Consider the following 21,460-nt stretch of genomic DNA (forward strand, 5'->3'; position numbering starts at 1 on the left):
TGCTTATTGCACCATTTGTATCGTTCTGCACTTACAACAGTTTTTCTTGAATAAGTAATGCAACACCTTTTTGCTTCCAATTGCATTTCTATTTTATACATATGTTCATTTGTGACATGTCGCATCCGTACATTTTGGTACGGCTAAATACACCAGGGGCTTATGTTTCCCGCATCATGGTGTGATAAGTTCGAACACTTTCACAAGTGCGGCACCCCGAACTTATAGCATTATATGCATCAGCTCCGAATCATGTCTTGGGTCAATAGTTGGGTTTGCCCGGCTCCCATGTTTTGGTACCTTACGTTCCGTTGTATCGGCTAAGGTAGCACTGGGAGAACCACTGCGATTGCGCCCCAGTTGAGCTGGGTTAACGCCTCAGTGGAGAAAGCTAAAACTGACCGTCATGATGAGGCGAGAGCTGGTCGTTGTTCGAGAGGTTTTTTGCGAGTCCCTAAAGACTTATGCCGATTAGAGCGAGGAGCCGGTTTTTGTCCGGCCCAGGCATGGATAGCGCCCCAAATTCGGCCTTCCGAAGACTAGGGGCTTCGCTGAAATTTAAAATTATAGAATTCTATGGCTAAGTGAGAGTGTTCAAGCATTATAAGTCCGGTTGCCTTGTTCGTTGTGTTGAGCGCCTCCCTAGATGGACCCAAATATGGGAACAAGAGTGCTCAAATTTATCTCGAACACCCCAGCACTCGTGGCATGGGGGCTGAAGCCGCCGACTTGCCATCTCTCAGATTTGATAAACAGTCGCACATAAGGTAATACTTTAAATTAAAATGCGTTGCTTAGTGCAAATGAACTAAGTTTTCAGCACACAGGATAACAAAATGCGAGTCTACTCAAATATTACATCTTTGGAGCACTCACCCGCAATAGTGCAGGTGCCCTTCAGCACACTCTTATAATACATCTCGGGCGTGCGGTGCTCCTTGCCCTGCGGCGGCGGGTCCGTCACGAGCTTCTGGGCATCCATCTTGCCCTAGTGCACCTTTGCGCGGGCAAGGGCCCGACGGGCACCCTCAATACAAGCGAAGTGCTTGATGACTTCAACCCACGGGCACGCATCCACCAGCCGCCGCACCAGGCCGAAGTAGCTCCCGGGCATGGCCTCCTTAGGCCATAGCCAAACTATGAGGCCCTTCTTGGCCTGTTTGGCCACCTTGTGAAGCTCGACCAGCTGCTTCAGCTGGTCGCTAAGGGGCACCGGATGTCCGGCCCCAGCATACTGAGACCAGAAGACCTTCTCCGTCGAGCTCCCCTCCTCGGCCCGGTAGAATGCGGCGGCATCGGATTTGCTGCGAGGAAGATCTGCGAACGTTCCTGGAGAGCTTCGAATTCGGGTAAGTAACAGGTAATTAACACTCACATGCTTACTTTGCATGAAAAATGCCTTACCCGCCGCTATTTTCTTCAATTCCTCGATTTCTTGGAGGGCCTTGTAGGCTTCGGCCTTAGCGGCTTTGGCACTCTCAAGAGCCATTGCAAGCTCAGACTCTCGAGTCTTCGAGTCACGCTCCAGGCTCTCATGTTTTTTCACGAGATCCTGGAGCTCTTGCTGTACCTCCGCCACACGCGCCCCCTGCTTCTCTTGCTTGGTGCGCTCCGCGGCCGCATTGCATCGGCCACGGCCACCGCCTATTTCAGGGTCGCCACCTCGTTAGTGGCCCCTGCAATAACCACGTTATCCTTGTCATTCTTTTTGCAACCAAAATCCTTTTCTGTAAGGTACAATTTTAATAAGGTGTCACTCACCTTCCTTGTCCTCGAGATGCTTCTTGGCACGGCCGAGCTCATTCTCGGACCGCTCGAGGCTTTGCTTCAAAGTATTGACCCCCGCAGTCAGTGAGACAGAGGTCAGCAGCGCAACCTGCAATCCCATATTGACATATTTTTTATGACTCCTGCGTATATCTTCTTAAGATCCTCAGTCTGGCTTTTCTTTCCGAACACCGAACCGAGCATCAGGGGCTACTGTCTATGTGGTACTATTTTACATATATCAAAATTCTTACCTCAAAGCCTGTTAGAAGGCTGCTGCAGGCTTCGGTCAGCTCGCTCTTGGCGAGTTGCACCTTCTGAATCACCGCACTCATAACAGTGCGGTGTTCCTCTTCGATGGAGGCGCCATTAAGCGCCTCCAGCAAGCTATCCGGCGCCTCCGGTTGGACGGAGGCTGCCGGCGTCACGGTCTTGCCCTTCTTACGAAGGGGCCGCCCGCCGGACTCGGGAGCCACTATGGGATCCGGAGCCGAGTCCGGTGCAAAGTCCGGGAGGTTGTCCTACGACACCTCCGGGGCCTCCTCCTCCTGGCGGGTCCCTTCCCGGGATCCCACCTCGGCATCGTCCGTGTCACGGGGGGTGGAGGCGGTCGGAAGAGAATCCATATCCGATGCACCTAAGGACCCGCTCGACGAAGCGGGAAGATCATCCTTGGGCGGACTGCAGGGTTGTATGCGGCATTAGAAAGACATTGTGTGGCAAAAAATAAAAACCATGAAGTTATTCGGGAGTCCGGATACTCACGATCTCGCCAGGGGCTTGGCCCTTGGAGGCCAGTCCTCGTCGTCGTCGCCGGCGTTGGCAGAGCAGTCCGGGGGAAGAGTCCTTCCCTTCTTGGACCCTTCGGCCTCCCTCGTTGGGGAGGCCTTCCTTTTCTTCCCTCCCCCCGCTGGGGGAGAGGCTTTCTTCTTCTCCTCCTCATCTTGGTGAGAGGAGTCGGCCTCGAAGTCATCATCTGATAGCACCTGAAAACGGGAACTCTTCCGAGTCCCCGTGGCCTTCTTCTTGGCCTTCTTCTCCGGCACCACGTGGGGTGCCGGAGCCAGCAGCCCTGTTAGGCGGGCGTCCGCTGGGTCCTCTGGCAACGGGGCCAGACAGATAGTCTGTTCGGCCTTCGCCAGCCAGTCCTGTCAAAGGTAAAGGGAATTTAGATCCCGCATAGAGTCAAACTATGGAAAACGAGCATTCCATAAAGGACAAAATCACTTACCTCGTCAGCCGGACGCTGCGAGCTGAATCCGCGATCTTCGGTAGCGGATGCGGGAGCCTCGGCGCCCTTGAACAGCACCTTCCAGACATCTTCATACGTAGTGTCGAAGAGCCCGCTCAGAGTCTGGTACTGCGCCGGATCGAACTCCCACATGTTGAAACCCCGTCGTTGGCACGGGAGAATCCGGCAGATGAGCATGACCTGGACTACGTTGACAAGCTTGAGCTTCTTGTCCACCAGCTTTTGGATACAGGCTTGGAGTCCGATCAGCTCCTCCGAATCACCCCAGATCCAGCCACTCTCTTTCCAGGAGGTGAGCCGTGTAGGGATGCCGGATCTGAATTCGGGGGCAGCTGCCCATTCAGGGTCACGCGGCTCGGTGATGTAGAACCACCCCGATTGCCACCCCTTAATGGTTTCCACGAAAGTGCCCTCCAGCCAAGTAACGTGGGACATCCTACCCACCATGGCGCCTCCGCACTCCGCTTGGCTGCCCTTCACAACCTTCGGCTTGACGCTGAAGGTCTTGAGCCACAAACCGAAGTGGGGCTGGATGCAGAGGAAGGCCTCGCACAAGACGATAAACGCGGAGATATTGAGGATGAAATTCGGGGCCAGATCATGGAAATCCAGGCCGTAGTAAAACATGAGCCCCCGGACAAAGGGATGGAGTGGGAAGCCCAGTCCGCGGAGGAAATGGGGAAGAAATACTACCCTCTCATGGGGCCTGGGGGTGGGGATGAGCTCTCCCTCGTCGGGGAGCCGGTGCGCGATGTTGCTGGACAAATATCCGGCGTTGTGCAGCTTCTGGATCTGCCCCTCCGTGACGGAGGAGGCCATCCACTTGCCTCCCGCTCCGGACATAGTTGGAGAAGGTTGAGGTGAGAAGTGCGGACTTGGGCGCTGGAGCTCGAGTTCGCGGAGTTGGATAAGCCAAGGAGTAAGAAGGCGCAGGTAAAAGGGTTGGATCTTTATCCCCTTATATGGGCGGACACAAACATGCGTCCCCACCGGCCTGATAAAACTCGCTTATCCCCCAAGCGCCGCAATCAATGGTGTGGTTGGGTTACCCACGTCCGTATTGATGGGAATCCCGGAATAAGGGGAACACGATCTCTGCTTAGACAAGACGTGCCAAGGAAACCGCTTTGCTAAACGCGCTGAGGTGGTACAATAAAAACGATTCTAGTAAAGGCGTGGTAGTGGTGTGACGTCACGCCGCAAAATACGTCAGCAGATTGAACTTGTGTAATATTATTCTCTCTACGGTGGTGGGTGGAATTTATTTTTTGCAAAGCCGGACACTATCCTGGTGTTCATAATCTTCTATAAATTATTCGGAGGAAGAACCCGCCTTGCAATGCCGAAGACAACATGCGTGCCGGACTCGTCGTCATTGAAGCCTGGTTCAGGGGCTACTGAGGGAGTCTTGGATTAGGGGGTGTCCGGATAGCCGAACTATCATCATCGGCCGGACTCCAAGACTATGAAGATACAAGATTGAAGACTTCGTCCCGTGTCCGGATGGGACTTTCCTTGGCGTGGAAGGCAAGCTTGGCGATACGGATATGTAGATCTCCTACCATTGTAACCGACTCTGTGTAACCCTAGCCCTCTCCGGTGTCTATATAAACTGGATGGCTTTAGTCTGTAGGACGAACAACAATCATACCATAGGCTAGCTTCTAGGGTTTAGCCTCCTTGATCTCGTGGTAGATCTACTCTTGTAACACACATCATCAATATTAATCAAGCAGGACGTAGGGTTTTACCTCCATCAAGAGGGCCCGAACCTGGGTAAAACATCGTGTCCCTTGTCTCCTGTTACCATCCGCCTAGACGCACAGTTCGGGACCCCCTACCCGAGATCCGCCGGTTTTGACACCGACAATCACCTTCTGAGAGATTGCATTGAGGAATGCACATAGCTTCACAATGGCTAATCGGACGTTTTTCGGTAGAAGCCCCCTCAATGCAACCGGAAGCAGTTGCGTCATAATCACGTGGCAGTCATGAGACTTTAGGTTCTGGAACTTTTTCTCTGGCATATTTATTATTTCCTTTATATTCGACGAGAAGCCAGTCGAGACCTTCATACTAAGCAAGCATTCAAAGAAGATTTCCTTCTCTTCTTTGGTAAGAGCATAGCTGGCAGGACCTTCATACTGCTTTGGAGGCATGCCGTCTTTTTCGTGCAAACGTTGCAGGTCCTCCCGTGCCTCAGCTGTATCTTTTGTCTTTCCATACATGCCCAACAAGCCTAGCAGGTTCACGCAAAGGTTCTTCGTCACGTGCATCATGTCAATTGAAGAGCGAACCTCTAGGTCTTTCCAGTAGGGTAGGTCCCAAAATATAGATTTCTTCTTCCACATGGGTGCGTGTCCCCCAGCGTCATTCGGAACAGCTAGTGCGCCGGGACCCTTTCGAAAGATTACGTGTAAATCATTGACCATAGCAAGTACGTGATCACCGGTACGCATGGCGGGCTTCTTCCGGTGATCTGCCTCGCCTTTGAAATGCTTGCCTTTCTTTCGACATTGATGGTTGGAACAAATCGACGATGACCCAGGTACACATTCTTCCTGCAGCTTCCCAGGTATATACTTTCGGTGTCAAGTAAACAGTGCGTGCATGCGTGGTATCCCTTGTTTGTCTGTCCTGAAAGGTTACTGAGAGCAGGCCAATCGTTGATGGTCACGAATAGCAACGCCTTTAGGTCAAATTCCTCCTGTTTGTGCTCATCCCACGTACATACACCGTTTCCATTCCACAGCTGTAAAAGTTCTTCAACTAATGGCCTTAGGTACACATCAATGTCGTTGCCGGGTTGCTTAGGACCTTGGATGAGAACTGGCATCATAATGAACTTCTGCTTCATGCACATCCAAGGAGGAAGGTTATATATACATAGAGTCACGGGCCAGGTGCTGTGATTGCTGCTCTGCTCCCCGAAAGGATTAATGCCATCCGCGCTTAAAGCAAACCATACGTTCCTTGGGTCACGTGCAAACTCAGCCTAGTACTTTCTCTCGATTTTTCTCCACTACGACCCGTCAGCGGGTGCTCTCAACTTCCCGTCTTTCTTACGGTCCTCACTGTGCCATCGCATCAACTTGGCATGCTCTCCGTTTCTGAAAAGACGTTTCAACCATGGTATTATAGGAGCATACCACATCACCTTCGCAGGAACCCTCTTCCTGCGGGGTCGCCGTCAACATCACCAGGGTCATCTCGTCTGATCTTATACCGTAATGCACTGCATACCGGGCATGCGTTCAGATCCTTGTACGCACCACGGTAGAGGATGCAGTCATTAGGGCATGCATGTATCTTCTGCACCTCCAATCCTAGAGGGCATACGACCTTCTTTGTTGTGTATGTACTGTCGGGCAATTCGTTATCCTTTGGAAGCTTCTTCTTCAATATTTTCAATAACTTCTCAAATCCTTTGTCTGGCACAGCATTCTCTGCCTTCCACTGCAGCAATTCCACTACGGTATCGAGCTTTGTGTTGCCATCTTCGCAATTGGGGTACAACCCTTTTTTGTGATCCTCTAACATGCGATCGAACTTCAGCTTCTCCTTTTGACTTTCGCATTGCGTCCTTGCATCGACAATGACCCAGCGGAGATCATCATCATCGGGCACATCGTCTGGTTCCTCTTGATCTTCAGCAGCTTCGCCCGTTGCAGCATCATCGTGCACATTGTCTGGTTCCTCTTGATGTTCAGTAGCATCACCATATTCAAGGGGCACATAGTTGTCATCGTACTCTTCTTCTTTGCCGTCTTCCATCATAACCCCTATTTCTCCGTGCCTCGTCCAAACACTATAGTGTGGCATGAAACCCTTGTAAAGTAGGTGGGTGTGAAGGATTTTCCGGTCAGAGTAAGACTTTGTATTCCCACATATAGGGCATGGACAACACATAAAACCATTCTGCTTGTTTGCCTCAGCCACTTCAAGAAAATCATGCACGCCCTTAATGTACTCGGAGGTGCGTCTGTCACCGTACATCCATTTGCCGGTTCATCTGCGTGCATTATATATAATTAAGTGTGTCAAAAATCATTACAGAAAATCATGAATAGATAACTAAGTGATCAAATTAATAGAAGTTCATCATCACATTAAAACCAAATTACATACATAGTTCTCATCTTCAAGCGAAAATCATTACAAAACAACATAAAGCTCTGCAGAGCATCTAAATTAATTAAACCATACATTGAAACTATGTAAAACATTTCAATGTGAAAACAAATGCGATCATAATCGCAACCAAGGTAACAACTGATCCAACGGCATAATGATACCAAGCCTTGGTATGAATGACATATTTTCTAATCTTTCTAATCTTCAAGTGCATTGCATCCATCTTGATCTTGTAATCATCGACGACATTCGCAACATGCAACTCCAATATCATCTTCTCCTCCTCAATTTTTCTTATTTTTTCCTTCAAGAAATTGTTTTCTTCTTCAACTAAATTTAACCTCTCGACAATAGGGTCGGTTGTAGTTTCCGGTTCAACAACCTCCTAGATAAATAAAATCTATGTCATGTTGGTCGACATAATTTTCATAAACAATAAATGAACCAATAGTTATGAAAAGATAATATATACCACATCCGAATCATAGATAGGACGAGAGCCGACGGGGGCGGATACCAAAACCATCGCACTATATAAGATGCAATAATAAAAGTAAGAAAATAATACAAGTATCTATCTAAACATACAAGTAATAATATTTTTCCTTTCAGAAAGAAGATAAGAACAAGAGGTTCACCAGGGTGGTGCCGGCGATGAGATCGGCGCGGGTGATCGACGGCGGTGAAGACAGGGACGGGGCGTGACGGACCGCTAAACTTAGACAAATATTGAGGAAAATGGAGCTTGGAGATCGAGCTTGGAGAGGAGAAAGCTTAAGTAGTGTGGCTCGGGCATTCCATCGAACACCTTGTGTGCATAGGAGGTGAGCTAGAGCATCACCAAGCCCTCTCCCCCTCGGCGGCCAGAAAAACAGAGCAGTGTGCTCTGCTCTTAGGCGAGGGGGTATATATAGGCACCTCATTGGTCCCGGTTGGTGGCATGAACCGGGACTAAAGGGAAGCCTTTGGTCCCGGTTCAAGCCACCACCCGGGACCAATGGTGGTGGGCCAGGAGTGAGGCCCATTGGTCCCGGTTCGTTCCACCAACCTCTCCTCTCATTAGCTGCCATCAATTTCTTTGTGTCATCTTCATTTGGTGCCCGAAGATACTTGGGACCAAAGACACGGACGATCACTTTCGCAAATCTACGCACAGACTCAATTGTGCTATCTTCACCAATGCGAAGATACTCATCGGCATAGTCAGTCGGAACACCATATGCAATCACCCGCATAGCTGCGGAGATTTGTTGATATGCACTAAATCCCTTTAAACCCGCGGCATTCCTTCTCTGAGTGAAATGCCGGCAATTTGCCTCGGAAGCTTCAACAATTTTCACAAAAAGGGATCGGCGCATTCGGTACCTTCTGCGGAAGAGGTGTGCAGGATATGTAGGATTCTCCGAAAAATAATCTTGCATCAACATCTCGTTTCCAATATGGCGATTCCGCGGAATGCACAGAAGCCCGACAGTAGATCCTCGCCTCCTCTTTCGATACCCGTCTTCATGCTCCTTCACGGCAAGCGACATGACCAATGTTTGCTGCCGAAAGGTCGCAAGCATGGTCTCCACATCCGAGTCGTCCGAATCGGACGAATCGAATAGCAAGAACTTCTCGCACGGGGTCAACTCCATCTACACACACGCCGACACGTCAATCTACTACACAAGTCGCGAAAATCACAAAAAAGGGGACTAAACGGTGGCGAGTGATCCGGGGGCGACGACGAGGGTGGTGTGCTCGGCGGTGGTGGATCCCAGCGGCAGCGACGACTGGGGGCCGACTCTTCTCGCCGGATCCGGAGGGGCGGTGCAGTGGCTCGGCGCGGGAGGGTGTGGGGCGGCCCCGCGGAGCGATTCCGCCCGCAGATATGGCCGGAATCGCCGGCGGCGGGCGGGCGGCGGCGGAAGGAAGGGGGGAAAAGAGCGCTGGCTGAAATTTCCCTCCCGCCAACTGCTTCTCTGTGATGCAGGGCACCGCAGCCGCGAGGGGGAAAACCCGTGTTTTCCCGGGTTGGGGCCGGAAATTTGCCGCGCCCCATAAAATTTTTTGCGGGCCGGGGCGGGATGCAGGGTCTGGTCGGGCAGACTTTTCGGTCCATACCCACATTTTGACGGTTATTTTACCGGGCAGGGGCGGATGCGGGGTCTGCTAGAGTTGCTGTGAGCCTTCTTTTAGCCTAAAAATAAAGTTGGTAGTTTTTTTTTTTGCAATCGTGCGGTTGCTTTCTGCGAAAGTATTAAACCACCAGGTACTTATTTGAAACGTTCCAAAATAAAAAAAAAATACGCACAAAAACCCCTCCTCCCTCCCCCTCTCCATCTCTTCTCTCCTCCCACCCCGCTTCGCTCCTCCACCGAGCTCGCGCGATCCGGCTCGCACCTCCCTCGCCGCCTCGCCGCGCGGCGCCGCGAGGAGCCGCCGTCACCGCCGCCGCGGATCTCCGTGGCTCGGCCCGTCCCCGCCGCCCGATCGCCCCGCCGTCCGCCGCGCCGTCGCCGCCATGGTACGCGGATCTGAGCTCTCGCCCCCCGAATCTGTCTCCAGTTCGTTTTGCCCCAGTTTTCGTGCTGCGCGCGCCGGGATCTGACCAGTGCTGTTGCCCTCTGCTTGTTGTTTCCGCAGCCGCTCAGGTTGGAGATCAAGGTGCGCCCCCCGCCCGACCCCGCGCTGGATCTCGGTCCCGCTGTCCCGTTTCGGTTGCTGGTGTTGCTGTTGTTGTTGGGTTAGTTGGGCGTGGCCGAGAGCTGATTTCGTGTTCGTTTTTGTTGGTTTTGTTGGTGTGATCAGAGGAAGTTCGCGCAGCGGTCCGAGAGGGTCAAGTCGGTGGATCTGCACCCCACGGAGCCATGGCAAGTGCTCGCGTTCTCCTGGCGTTCAGTGCATTTCGCTCGCATTTGGGGTGTCGGTGCTGCTTGTCCTTTGGTGTGCCACGGTTGATAATTTGGTTTTATGGTTTTTGCAATGGTGCAGGATCTTGGCGAGCTTGTACTCGGGGACTCTCTGCATCTGGGACTACCAGACGCAGGCAAGGCACTTGAGTTGTTTTTATCTTCAGTTTTGTTCCTGTTGTATAATGTTGAATCTCTTGAAGTAACTGTTAGGTACTTCAGTTCGTATTCGTAACAATCAATCAAGTGCTAACACTCGCGCAACAAAGGACAAAGTACTACCACATGAACAGGACATGATTAAGGCTTAATTGTTTCAACCCCTGACGCTAGAGCTTGATTTCTGATGTATTTTCTGTTGTTCGTGATTTGTGTCCTTGCTTATTGCTCAGTTGTGGAGAATTTCCCATGCCGCAATTCTGATTATATGCTGTAAGCTTACGACAAGTAGAAAGTGCTGTAAGGAGCAAGAACTTCACCACCCAAGTATCACTCTTGTTAGATAGTATTGATACCCTCTTGTGAAAATATGAAATGGTGACATAAGTACATCCTTTACTATTTCATTATCTAGATTTAATTGATCTATTTAGGATACAATAAGCCAAACTGAGCTTCTCAAAATCATGTGTGGTGCCTTAGAATCTATGCTAATTAGGTTTTAACAAGATGAATTATGCACATACTGTGTAGTATGTCAAAAGCTTTCCCTGGCTCCTCTCATCGTTTTTGTTGCTCAATATTATTTACTAATCTTATTCTTGACAAGTATATCTATGGAGTACTGCTGTATAAAAGTTTAAAAGCTGGCTCCACAGAATTTATAATATGTTTGTTTTTGTATATCTTGCAGACCATGGTGAAATCGTTCGAAGTTTCAGAGCTGCCAGGTATACAACATACATATCTTTGCATGTAAATAGAATTTGTGCTGGAAGTGGAATCTGGAACCGACTTAACTGTATGATGTATATTTGAACATAATTTCAGTGCGGTCGGCAAAATTTGTGTCAAGGAAACAATGGGTTGTTGCCGGTGCAGATGACATGTTCATTCGTGTATACAACTACAATACCATGGACAAAATTAAAGTTTTTGAGGCCCATACTGATTACATCAGATGTGTAGCAGTCCATCCAACTCTTCCATATGTGCTGTCATCATCTGATGACATGTTGATAAAGCTTTGGGACTGGGACAAAGGGTGGATGTGCACTCAAATCTTTGAGGGGCATTCGCACTATGTCATGCAGGTTACTTTCAATCCAAAGGATACTAACACTTTTGCAAGTGCATCTCTCGACCGCACTACAAAGGTCTGTTTACACCCCCCTCATCTGCAGAGACATGTTTGTATGAGCCATGACTCATGATGTTGTCATGTATATTAATGCTTCTTAATCTGAAATGGCAGATATGGAGTTTGGGTTCTCCAGATCCAAATTTTACGCTAGATGGACATCAAAAGGGTGTGAACTGTGTTGATTACTTCACTGGTGGTGACAGACCCTATTTGATTACTGGTTCTGATGACTCCACTGCAAAGGTCTGTCTTTTGTACCTGCTGTATTTTGAACCTTATAAGGTGTCGGTCCAATCCTAAGATGGATAATTATGATAAACCAGGTCTGGGATTACCAAACCAAGAGCTGTGTTCAGACACTTGAAGGACATACACACAACATTTCTGCTGTTTGTTTCCATCCTGAGCTTCCTATAATCATTACTGGATCGGAGGATGGGACAGTTCGTATATGGCATTCAACAACTTACAGGTTGCTTCCTTTTTCTGTATCAATGTGTTAGTGCAAACTCTGGATCTATCTTTCCTAGTTCTCATGTTGGTCACTTTACTTCTTACCCAAGAGAAAAATTGGTTACTGAAGCAACTCTTTAAAGTTCGGTTTAGAGATCTCTTGACTGTTTCTCAACAACCAAAATGTTGCTAAACAACAGGCTTGACTCCCCTATGCAGGCACAATAAACTTTTAAGGCCCATGAGCATGGCATTAGTGACTTTTAGTGTTTGTTTGTACTCTTCTATGTTCAACCCCATGGAATCTTATTAGTTTGCATGATGTGCTAAACTTAAAGGGTTCAACTGTTTTGCCATCTTCAACATTCTCATCATACAGCCCCCAATGTTATGGAGCATCAAGTTTTGTTCGTGGCATTTGTTCTCAAGCCTCTAGAGTTTATAGTCGGACCCAATAGTTCTCCAAGTACTCCTACTATGAGCCATTTCTGTAGATAATTGTAAGGTTGATAAATTTGTATCAATTTGCTTATTTGTATGAAAAAAAGATAACTGTCATCATCAGGGTAATAAATAATTAAACATACTAATCAGTTTGCTTATATGATATTTTCTGTAATAATCCGGAAAATATGTCAGCCTTTGAGATAGCACATAACTTTTGTTTAGTCCTAGAAATTACACAAAGGTGAAAAGTTCTTAATTTTATTTATTTATTCACTTATTTTGTAGGCTTGAGAACACACTAAACTATGGCCTTGAGCGAGTCTGGGCTGTTGGATACATGAAGGGATCAAGAAGGTAATGGATGATGATCTGATTTCTGCTTTGTTTTATTGTTGCCACCACCTATCCAATGGGCGCTAGCTATCAAAATAATAATTTGCCATTAATTAGGAGTATTACATCGTGGTATCTTTCTTCTATTTAGTGGATGTGTACTGATGTTGTGCTTTATAAATTAATTAATGTGAAGTTCTTGTTAAAAGTTATTTATCTTTGCTTTTGATAGACCTTCACATGCATAAAATTGTTCGTTAAACATGCCATTTCACACTTACAAAACCTAGCATTGTCAACTGATGGTTATTTACTAATGTTTCTATGCCTTTCACTCGTATGTTTCTTGCAATATGCCCACTATGTTTCTAGATGTTAAGTTTTCACATTCTTATTTCTGCAACTAGTTCCTCTTGTTTCTTGTGCCCACACTTTTTGGGCCTGGTTATGCTACTCCCTGTGAAACTAATAATACCATTTGCTTATTATGTAGAATGGTGATTGGTTATGATGAGGGAACTATTATGATTAAAATGGGTCGCGAAGTACCAGTAGCAAGTATGGATGCCAGTGGAAAAATCATCTGGGCAAAGCACAATGAGATACAGACTGTGAATATAAAGACTGTTGGTGCAAACTTTGAGGTTAGTTTGCCTGTTCTGTAAACAAAACTAATCGAATTGAGAAGTTTGGCTGATCGCTTATTATGTTTGATACCAGGCTACAGATGGGGAAAGATTGCCCCTAGCTGTGAAGGAATTAGGCAGCTGTGATCTTTACCCGCAGGTACTTTTGGATGGTACAATGCTCTTCATATTTAGCTCTTGTTAGTATTGTTACAGCATACCTAAGTATCTGAACTCCTGCATAAACTACTCATCCATGTCTTGATATGCATAACAGCAGCTGTCCATTTCTGTATTTTGTAATTACTGTTGACAATTAAATGGATAAGCTTCAAAAAGAACATATGAATTGCTTACTGTAATAGGGGTTATAACTTGAGTATGTTCATTTTCTTATACATAACTATCAACTTTGCACACATAAAAATAATCATATAGAGTTGTTATTGGTGCACTGAAGAATACTACAAGCTTTGGTTTTCTATGAACATCATTACCATTTATGCATTTTCTATATTCATGGATACATTTGTAGCAAATCAGCACCTTGAGTTTTGTTCCTTGATATGATACTAAGTTACAAGTTTTTATTTTCTGTTTTTAGTTAACATTTGCTGTTTCATATATCTTGATTATTGTATCTAAATATGGTTTAATTTTTTGTTTGCTTAGAACTTGAAGCATAACCCCAATGGCCGGTTTGTTGTTGTATGCGGAGATGGTGAATACATAATCTACACTGCACTGGCTTGGAGGAACAGATCATTTGGATCCGCGTTAGAGTTCGCTTGGTCATCAGAAGGAGAGTACGCAATCAGAGAAAGTACATCCAGAATAAAGATTTTCAATAAATCATTCCAGGTGGGTGGTATACTATTATTTTTGGCCTTTTTACCAGCAACTTGTGCAAGATCGATGTTGCTTGTCCCATTTCTTCTAAGATCACTTTGGGGCTGTTCGTGTTTTTAGTGTGTGATGTTTATATACTGCTTTAATCAGTGAATATTTCTGTCAAACACTTATATTAATTCAGTTTAGAGTTTTATATCATGTACTTTGTTTTATGCTAATACTTGTGGTCATAGTTTGTCATATTTGGTGAAAGGAATTACAGACCGTTGTAGGTTTGCAGTTCAGTGTAGTTTAGTGTTGCGGTGTATTGTATCATATTGCAGTTCTTCAGCTAAAGGGAATGCTTTACTTATGTTCAAGTGCTTAACCATATTCATTGATCTAGAAATCATACAACTGTATGTTGAACTAATATGTGATCTGGCATCTTTTATCTATCACGTTTGTATAAATTGTAGAAACTGTTCTAATCCATATTATGAAGGCAATGCATCTCTTGACTTGAATGATCTGATTTACAGGAGAAGAAAACTATCCGTCCTACATTCTCTGCAGAGCGTATCTTTGGTGGGGTACTTTTGGCAATGTGTTCCAGTGACTTTATTTGCTTTTATGACTGGGCTGATTGTCGACTAATTCGCAGAATTGATGTGACTGTCAAGGTGAGTTCAGTATATTTTATTGTAATTATGAATATGTGGAGTCCACACTTCAATAACCTGTTTTCGACTGTGCTTGTAGAACGTCTACTGGGCTGATAGTGGTGACCTAGTTGCGATCGCAAGTGATACATCATTCTACATCCTGAAGTACAATGTATGCTATTGCATTTACTAAATGTTCATCTATAATTTTTCCTTGGTCCATGGGTTTTGAATGTGTTCCTACGTAACATCTTTTTCTAGAACATGCATGAAATTTTGTTTATGATTTTTGTCCCTGCAGAGAGATGTTGTTGCTGCCTACTTGGAAGGTGGAAAGCCTGCTGATGAGGAAGGCGCTGAAGATGCTTTTGAGTTGCTTCATGAGGTCAATGAGCGAGTGCGAACTGGGATTTGGGTTGGAGACTGTTTTATTTACAACAACTCATCATGGCGCCTAAATTATTGCGTTGGTGGTGAGGTAAAGATTGTTTGCTCTGAACAATTTTTTTTTGTTTTCACGTTCTCTATATGGATATTTTTGTGTGATACAACTTTATTTCCTTACATAGTTATACACTCTATTTACAGGTCACCACAATGTATCACTTGGATCGCCCTATGTATTTGATGGGATATCTTGCGAATCAAAGTCGAGTTTATCTTATTGACAAGGAGTTTAAGTGCGTTTGCTTGAATATGCCTCAGTTCTTATGTATCACCTGTTGTTGCTTTCTTGCTTTCTGTAACTAATACATTGGCTCCTTGCAGTGTCATTGGGTATACATTACTTCTCAGTTTGATTGAATACAAGACGCTTGTGATGCGCGGGGATTTGGAAAGTGCAAATGAGATCTTACCGTCCATACCAAAGACGCAATATAATAGGTTAGTGTCTGTCTTTGACACACAGGGATAGGTTCTGTTAATTTTTTTGGGAGGGTTTACTCTGGCTTCTGAATAAACAAAATCATTTTTGATTAAAGCCGTAACAAATCAAGATGGGTTCTTGAAATTTGCTCTCAGTTTTGCTCCCATTTTGACCGTGTTTATGGTGTCTGTCATATCTTGTAACTGTGATGCCATTTATCTCAATATCAAATCTGAAATATATTCAGCTTGTAGGATCAGAAGTGTATGACGGCTTAATCCGTTATGTTCTAACTTAGCTCTGGTCTCCCTTTTCATATGGCAGTGTCGCTCATTTCTTGGAGTCCAGAGGAATGTTGGAGGAGGCTCTTGAGATAGCCACTGATGCTGATTATAAGTTTGATTTGGCTGTGCAGCTTGGAAAACTAGAAGTCGCAAAGGTACACAGCACATTGTTATGTGTTTTTTTCCTTCACAAGTTCACATCATAGAGAGCATGTGATGTAAGGTATTCTATGCTGCTAAGTTTGGCTAAATGGGTTACTACTTTCTGGTCATCATTTGCGTGCAGGCTATTGCCGTAGAAGCACAAAGCGAATCAAAGTGGAAGCAGCTTGGTGAGCTCGCCATGTCCACCGGGAAGGTTGGTTCTTAAATGATTAAATCTTATGAAAGGTTGTTGATATGTGACTTCTAAAATTAATGAATTATTGTTTACAAGTAGTTAAGTTTTCAGTTGGGTCTAGTATCTTATTGTAAGTCTGAAATTCTATTTTCTAACACTTTGTTCTGAATTGAATCATTTTATCTGGTTAAAATTCAGAAAAAAATCCAATCAAACATTATTTTTGGAAAAAAAGACCCTTCCAAGATTTCCCCTTGCGAAAATGTCTCCGTGGAAATGGTTATCGGTCATTCATCAGTGTTGCAGTCATATGGTTGCCATTAATTTAAATCGTCATATATAATTGACTAATTTTATAAATTTGCATCTGTATTAACTGTGCTAGCTTAGTGTTTTCAGTATTTCACAAATTACACATTGCAGCTCGAGGCATCGGAAGAGTGTCTTCTGCAAGCGAAGGACTTGAGTGGCTTGTTGCTACTATACTCATCTCTCGGAGATGCTGAAGGAGTCGAAAAGCTTGCTTCTCTAGCAAAAGAGCACGGAAAAAACAATGTTGCTTTCCTCTGTCTCTTTATGCTTGGTAAATTGGAAGATTGCATACAATTGCTTGTAGACAGGTGAGCCTTTTCTGCTGTGATGAACTAATTGCCATGGACTTCACTTTAAAGCTAAACTACATCTTATGTACTCCGCAGCAACCGTATACCTGAAGCTGCATTAATGGCGCGTTCTTATCTTCCCAGCAAAGTTTCAGAGATTGTAGCAATTTGGAGAAAAGACCTCAGCAAAGTAAAATTTTGATCTTATGCTCTCTTGCTGAGAAGTCTGTTTAAAGTACGAAAGTGTATTCAAGTATTGTCGGCCTCGGCTTCTGTTCATCTGTTCCTTCTTTGCAGGTTAATCCAAAAGCTGCAGATTCTCTGGCAGATCCTGCTGAGTATCCAAATTTATTTGAAGACTGGCAGGTTGCACTTACTGTAGAGCAGAATGTTGCTTCCCAGAGGTAAAAATTGCTGCATATTGTTTTTTTCCTTGGTAGTGTAATAATATCAAATGTTAGCTTCTATTGCATTGGACATCTCATAATTTTCCTATTTAAAAAATCATGTCCATCATGATTTTGAAGTAGGCAAATCTTTTGCAATAACATGTCTTGTATGTGCAGGGGCCACTATCCTTCTGCAGATGAGTACTTGAACCATGCTGAGAAGTCAGACACTACTCTTGTGGAAGCTTTCAAAAGGATGCGGGTCATTGAAGAAGAGGAACCAGTGGAAGCACTGGATGAAAATGGAGAGCCTGATGAAGAGGTATTGCATTTGTAGTATGCCTCTTGTTCTCCTTCAACTTATATCCTGTGGTGCTTTTAGGAAACTTATTATATGACTTGATCACATTGGCATTGTTCTATTTGATTATTATTATTGCAATGCTATTTTATTAATTTCTGAAATAACAAAATAAATTTCCTCTTAGGTAATGGAAACGGAGGAGAACGTGGATGAAGTTGTCCAAGTTGATACAGATCAACCAAAAGAAACCGTTCTTGTAAATGGGAATGAGGGTGAGGAACAGTGGGGTACGAACAATGAAGGAACCTCGCCAGCCTAAAAGAATTGTTTGGCAAATGTAAAAATCCAAATTTTGTCTATGGTGATTCACTGGCTTTGCCCGCAAATTCTAGGATAGCCGAACCCTTCTAGAGCTGCTTACTTTTAAAGCAAATCCAGTTACCTCGGTATACACCGTTGCTATTTTTTAGGAGATTTAACACATATATGCTCCAGCCTGACCATTTATGTTTTTACCCTTCTTATTTGCTTCACACGATTTCTTATCTGTTCCCATACATTTACCCGAATTTACTCTCATGTTTCTGTCTTGCAGTGCTAACCCAACATGATGAGTAGGCGCCAAGGGAACCACAACTCAATGGTTAAACCTGTTGTTTTTTCAAGGGTAAACAATTGCAATACCAATTTTATCGTGGAACTTCGAAATGGGTTGATGCTTATAGTGACCAATGAGCCACCTATTGCTTCTTGGCCAAATCCCACAAATGAAGTCTAGACTCCAGTGGAAGACTACTCTAATGGGATCAATCTTGGCAGGCTGGCTTGCAGCAACATAGGCAATTCTTTCGTCGTGTACGGCACATTTTCGTACCCAATTTTTCATGTACTAAAATCGATCGGTTGGGTGCAGAGTTGGTTGTTGATGGAAAGCTTTTCAATAAATCGTTATACAGATGTGTAGTATATGTCATATTACAATAGCCATAACAACCTTGTAGGAGATGAAAATTTTCTATAGCCAATCACTGTAATTGTGTGTTACCATTCCATACATGTAGCGTTAATGATTGTGGTGCAAAAGGCTTGCCAGTGTATTCTTCCATAAGGCTTTGCTTGTTTGTGAATGCGGTATCCTGTTTTAATTCCTTGTTTGTGCTTGCTGATGTTGGCTGAAAGCTCGTTCTTGTACTTTCGTCGAGCACATGCTGAAGCCTTTCTTCTTTAGAGAATTTCCACTTTATCGCAGATCTTCTTTAAAGAATTTCCATTTTATCTTAGGGCCATCTGGCCATGGCTGGAGTATTAGGGCATCTTGAATGACGACCTGCAAACTTCCCGCAAAACGGAGCCTTGTATCGGTCCGCGATGTGGTCCTGACACTTTTTCTCCTGCAAACTGGAGATAAATGTAGGGGAGGTTCATCGGAGTCTGGACTGCTGTCACGTCCGCTTCCGACAACTTGACCCACTAAAAACCCCTCCACCCTCTTGTGTGTGCTTCTCGCCTATTGCTAGATGCCCTTGTCATATCGTTGTAGAGCATGCCACTCCACATTGAAGGCGGTACACGACGGACGTGACCTCTCAGTGCCTTCGCCATTGAAGCGCCGCGTTGGCCGAGAGCGCCACCCGCTGCCCACCTGGTTGAACACGCCTCCTTGCCGCATTCAAATGCTTCCATTAAATCCGCGTGAAAGCCGAGAAACCTACCGTGGCCTCTATTTAAACGCAACGCCGGGCAGGCTCCTCCAATCCGCCATCTTTTAAACGAGGCTAGACGCCGGGTAAGAATCGTACCACTCTGCCGCTCCCCATCTCCTACTTTCATCATTTTCTCCAATCTTTCGATGGTACCCGACGAGTCGGAAGAGCAGTTCTCCGGCATAAAAATCGGCTGAGTGGCCCCCCGAGCCCAGTGGATACGGGCGAGGCAGCTCTTTGCTCAACTTCCTTCGCTTAGCCCGACGGTGGCAGCAACACGCCGCTCCAAGCCCGTTCGCGGAGGAGTGGCGAGTTGCTCCAGGCCGGCACAGCGGGGAGCATGGCGGCACGGGCATCATCACTGCCGTTAACGACGTCGCGTCGTACCGTGCCTCCAGTGCTTGCGATCGCGCCACCCACAGACGACGCGCGCGTAGCCGCACCATTCATGCAGAGAAAAGAAGTCAGTTGCACGGATGTCAACGAGGTGGCGGTCCACACGTCCGTGCCCGTCGCCATCATCGAGGAGAAGTAGAGCACGGGAGGCCGCCGCCACCACCATCCCGAGCACCCGTCTGAGCAGCACAACCGAACATAAGGAAGATACGAAGGAAGAATATGCCTCCGGGACTCCCAGCAGTCCGGTTAGCCGGCTGCCGGACATGGAGAAGATAAAGGGATCCGCGGCGGCCGGTCGTAGACTAGTTTATCCGTGTCGTGTGAGTGGAGCTCCACGTGACCGTGCGTGCGCATAGTTTTACCTTTTTCGTTGAAAATATGTCGAAAATGTAACCGTTTCGTCCGGTTTTGTATGAAATCGGTCATGTTTATATGAAATCTGGCTTTGTTTGCATGAATTTCATCCGATTTGTTGAAAGATAGTTTGATATGTATGTAGCTACGATTGGTTGACGGCCTCCCGCATCCATGTCCGCGAATGGATGTGGAAAGAAATTTATGTGTTGCCAGATGCCCTTATAGTACTAGTACAGTGTGGGAGCCGTAATTCTAGGAAGTGCAAATCCTATCATTCATTCGTTGTCGTTGTGCATGTCAAATCTATCGACCGGCAAAGTGCATTGTGATTTGTGAGCGAAAAGCAAATGAATCTCGGGTCGAATGTGCTTGGTCTGATTAGTGATAGTTGTCCACTCCCAAGTTCCAACCCCAAAGCGCCCAAGCGAGGCTAAATTTCGTGTTTTGACCCTTTTCTGAAACCTATTTGAGATCTGACCTCAGGTTGATTTTTTTTTAAGATCTGACCTTTTTACTACCGCCAGAGTCAATGGCGATAGGGTATAACAGCCTACCGCCAGGGACTTTGGCGGTAGGAAACATCGCTACCGTCAAACAGGCTGGCGGTAGCCTGCACAACCCTACTGCCAATGGGCTTGGCGGTAGGTACGAGCACGCATTGTGTTCAATACTTAGGATGTTTTGGCGGTAGGGCATGCAACCCTACCGCCAGGGTACTTGGCGGTAGGCTGTTATACCCTACCACCATGATCTAGCAAAAGGGTCAGACCTCGAAATAATTTTAAATTAGGGTCAGATCTCGAATAGGTTTCAGAAAAAGGTCAAAACACGAAATTTAGCCCCCAAGCGACTGGTTGTAGATTTGTTCTTCACAAGAGCTTCGCAACAGAAGCTATGTCGTCGCTGAAGTAGTGCCGGGTTGTCGGTGTCAGCCTGCTAGGAGCGTGCTTGCGTGCGCTACTGAGATTTTCAGTTGGATTTGCATGTTACCTTTCCATCGATCAATCACTGTGAAGAAGATGGGCATGCATGGCTCATCCAATGGTCCAATCATTTCCTATTTTATTGGCAAACGGAGAATTCGAGCCAATTTGCACCCTATCCTAGACCACTTCTTGTGACGCGCGCGCACTCCCCACCTCCGCCTAATTCTTGCCTCGGGTGTGCGTCAGTGCTTTGGTCAACAACATATCTTGTGTCGTTCTGAAAAGAGGTTGAAAAACGTTGGTGATTTTTTTTAGAATATGTGCATACGGTCTAGGTATAGTCGTAGGGCCTTGAGTTTCCGACCAAAGTATACCACAATTATGGCGCTTCTTAGCGACATGTTCAAGTGCGCCATCATCAGCAAATGCGATTCAACTGCAAAAAATAAAATAAAAAATTAGACCAACTCAGAGCTAACCCTTGTTGGCTTTTTTTATAGGAGAAAACTCCGCGAGCACTGCGCGCTAGAGCTGAGACTCGAACGCGGGTGGGCTGGCAGCTACCCCAGCTAACAGGTCGACG

General features: G+C 45.9%; 1 protein-coding gene across 4 annotated transcripts; it reads left to right on the plus strand.

Annotated features, from left to right (window-relative positions):
* Positions 1 to 9,454: 9,454 nt before the first annotated feature.
* On the plus strand, positions 9,455 to 18,619 carry LOC119287806 (coatomer subunit beta'-1-like). 4 transcript variants are annotated; one of them, XM_037567420.1, is made up of 25 exons: positions 9,455 to 9,662; positions 9,782 to 9,802; positions 9,947 to 10,008; positions 10,130 to 10,184; positions 10,901 to 10,937; positions 11,038 to 11,363; positions 11,462 to 11,593; positions 11,674 to 11,822; positions 12,536 to 12,604; positions 13,077 to 13,227; positions 13,304 to 13,369; positions 13,882 to 14,070; positions 14,583 to 14,723; positions 14,803 to 14,877; positions 15,007 to 15,183; positions 15,294 to 15,385; positions 15,474 to 15,590; positions 15,898 to 16,012; positions 16,144 to 16,215; positions 16,621 to 16,817; positions 16,896 to 16,989; positions 17,097 to 17,203; positions 17,366 to 17,510; positions 17,677 to 17,853; positions 18,088 to 18,619. In XM_037567420.1, exons 1-24 carry the CDS (start codon positions 9,660 to 9,662, stop codon positions 17,809 to 17,811), a joined length of 2,727 nt encoding a protein of 908 aa, XP_037423317.1. In that variant the 5' UTR covers positions 9,455 to 9,659; the 3' UTR covers positions 17,812 to 17,853; positions 18,088 to 18,619. The 4 variants fall into 4 exon arrangements, with proteins under 4 accessions (XP_037423317.1, XP_037423316.1, XP_037423318.1 ...); XM_037567419.1 differs by having other exon boundaries at positions 17,677 to 17,829; XM_037567421.1 differs by having other exon boundaries at positions 17,677 to 17,779.
* The last annotated feature ends 2,841 nt before the right edge of the window (positions 18,620 to 21,460 follow it).

The sequence above is a fragment of the Triticum dicoccoides genome, chromosome 4A, assembly GCF_002162155.2.
Source record: "Triticum dicoccoides isolate Atlit2015 ecotype Zavitan chromosome 4A, WEW_v2.0, whole genome shotgun sequence".
Taxonomy (NCBI): Eukaryota; Viridiplantae; Streptophyta; class Magnoliopsida; order Poales; family Poaceae; genus Triticum; species Triticum dicoccoides.

What these genes read in the sequence shown, in the direction of transcription:
- LOC119287806 (XM_037567420.1), top strand. An exon ending in TGGCATTCAACAACTTACAG is followed by an intron (nt 11,823 to 12,535) that starts GTTGCTTCCTTT and finishes CTTATTTTGTAG; the next exon opens with GCTTGAGAACACACTAAACT. An exon ending in GGAGAAAAGACCTCAGCAAA is followed by an intron (nt 16,990 to 17,096) that starts GTAAAATTTTGA and finishes CCTTCTTTGCAG; the next exon opens with GTTAATCCAAAAGCTGCAGA.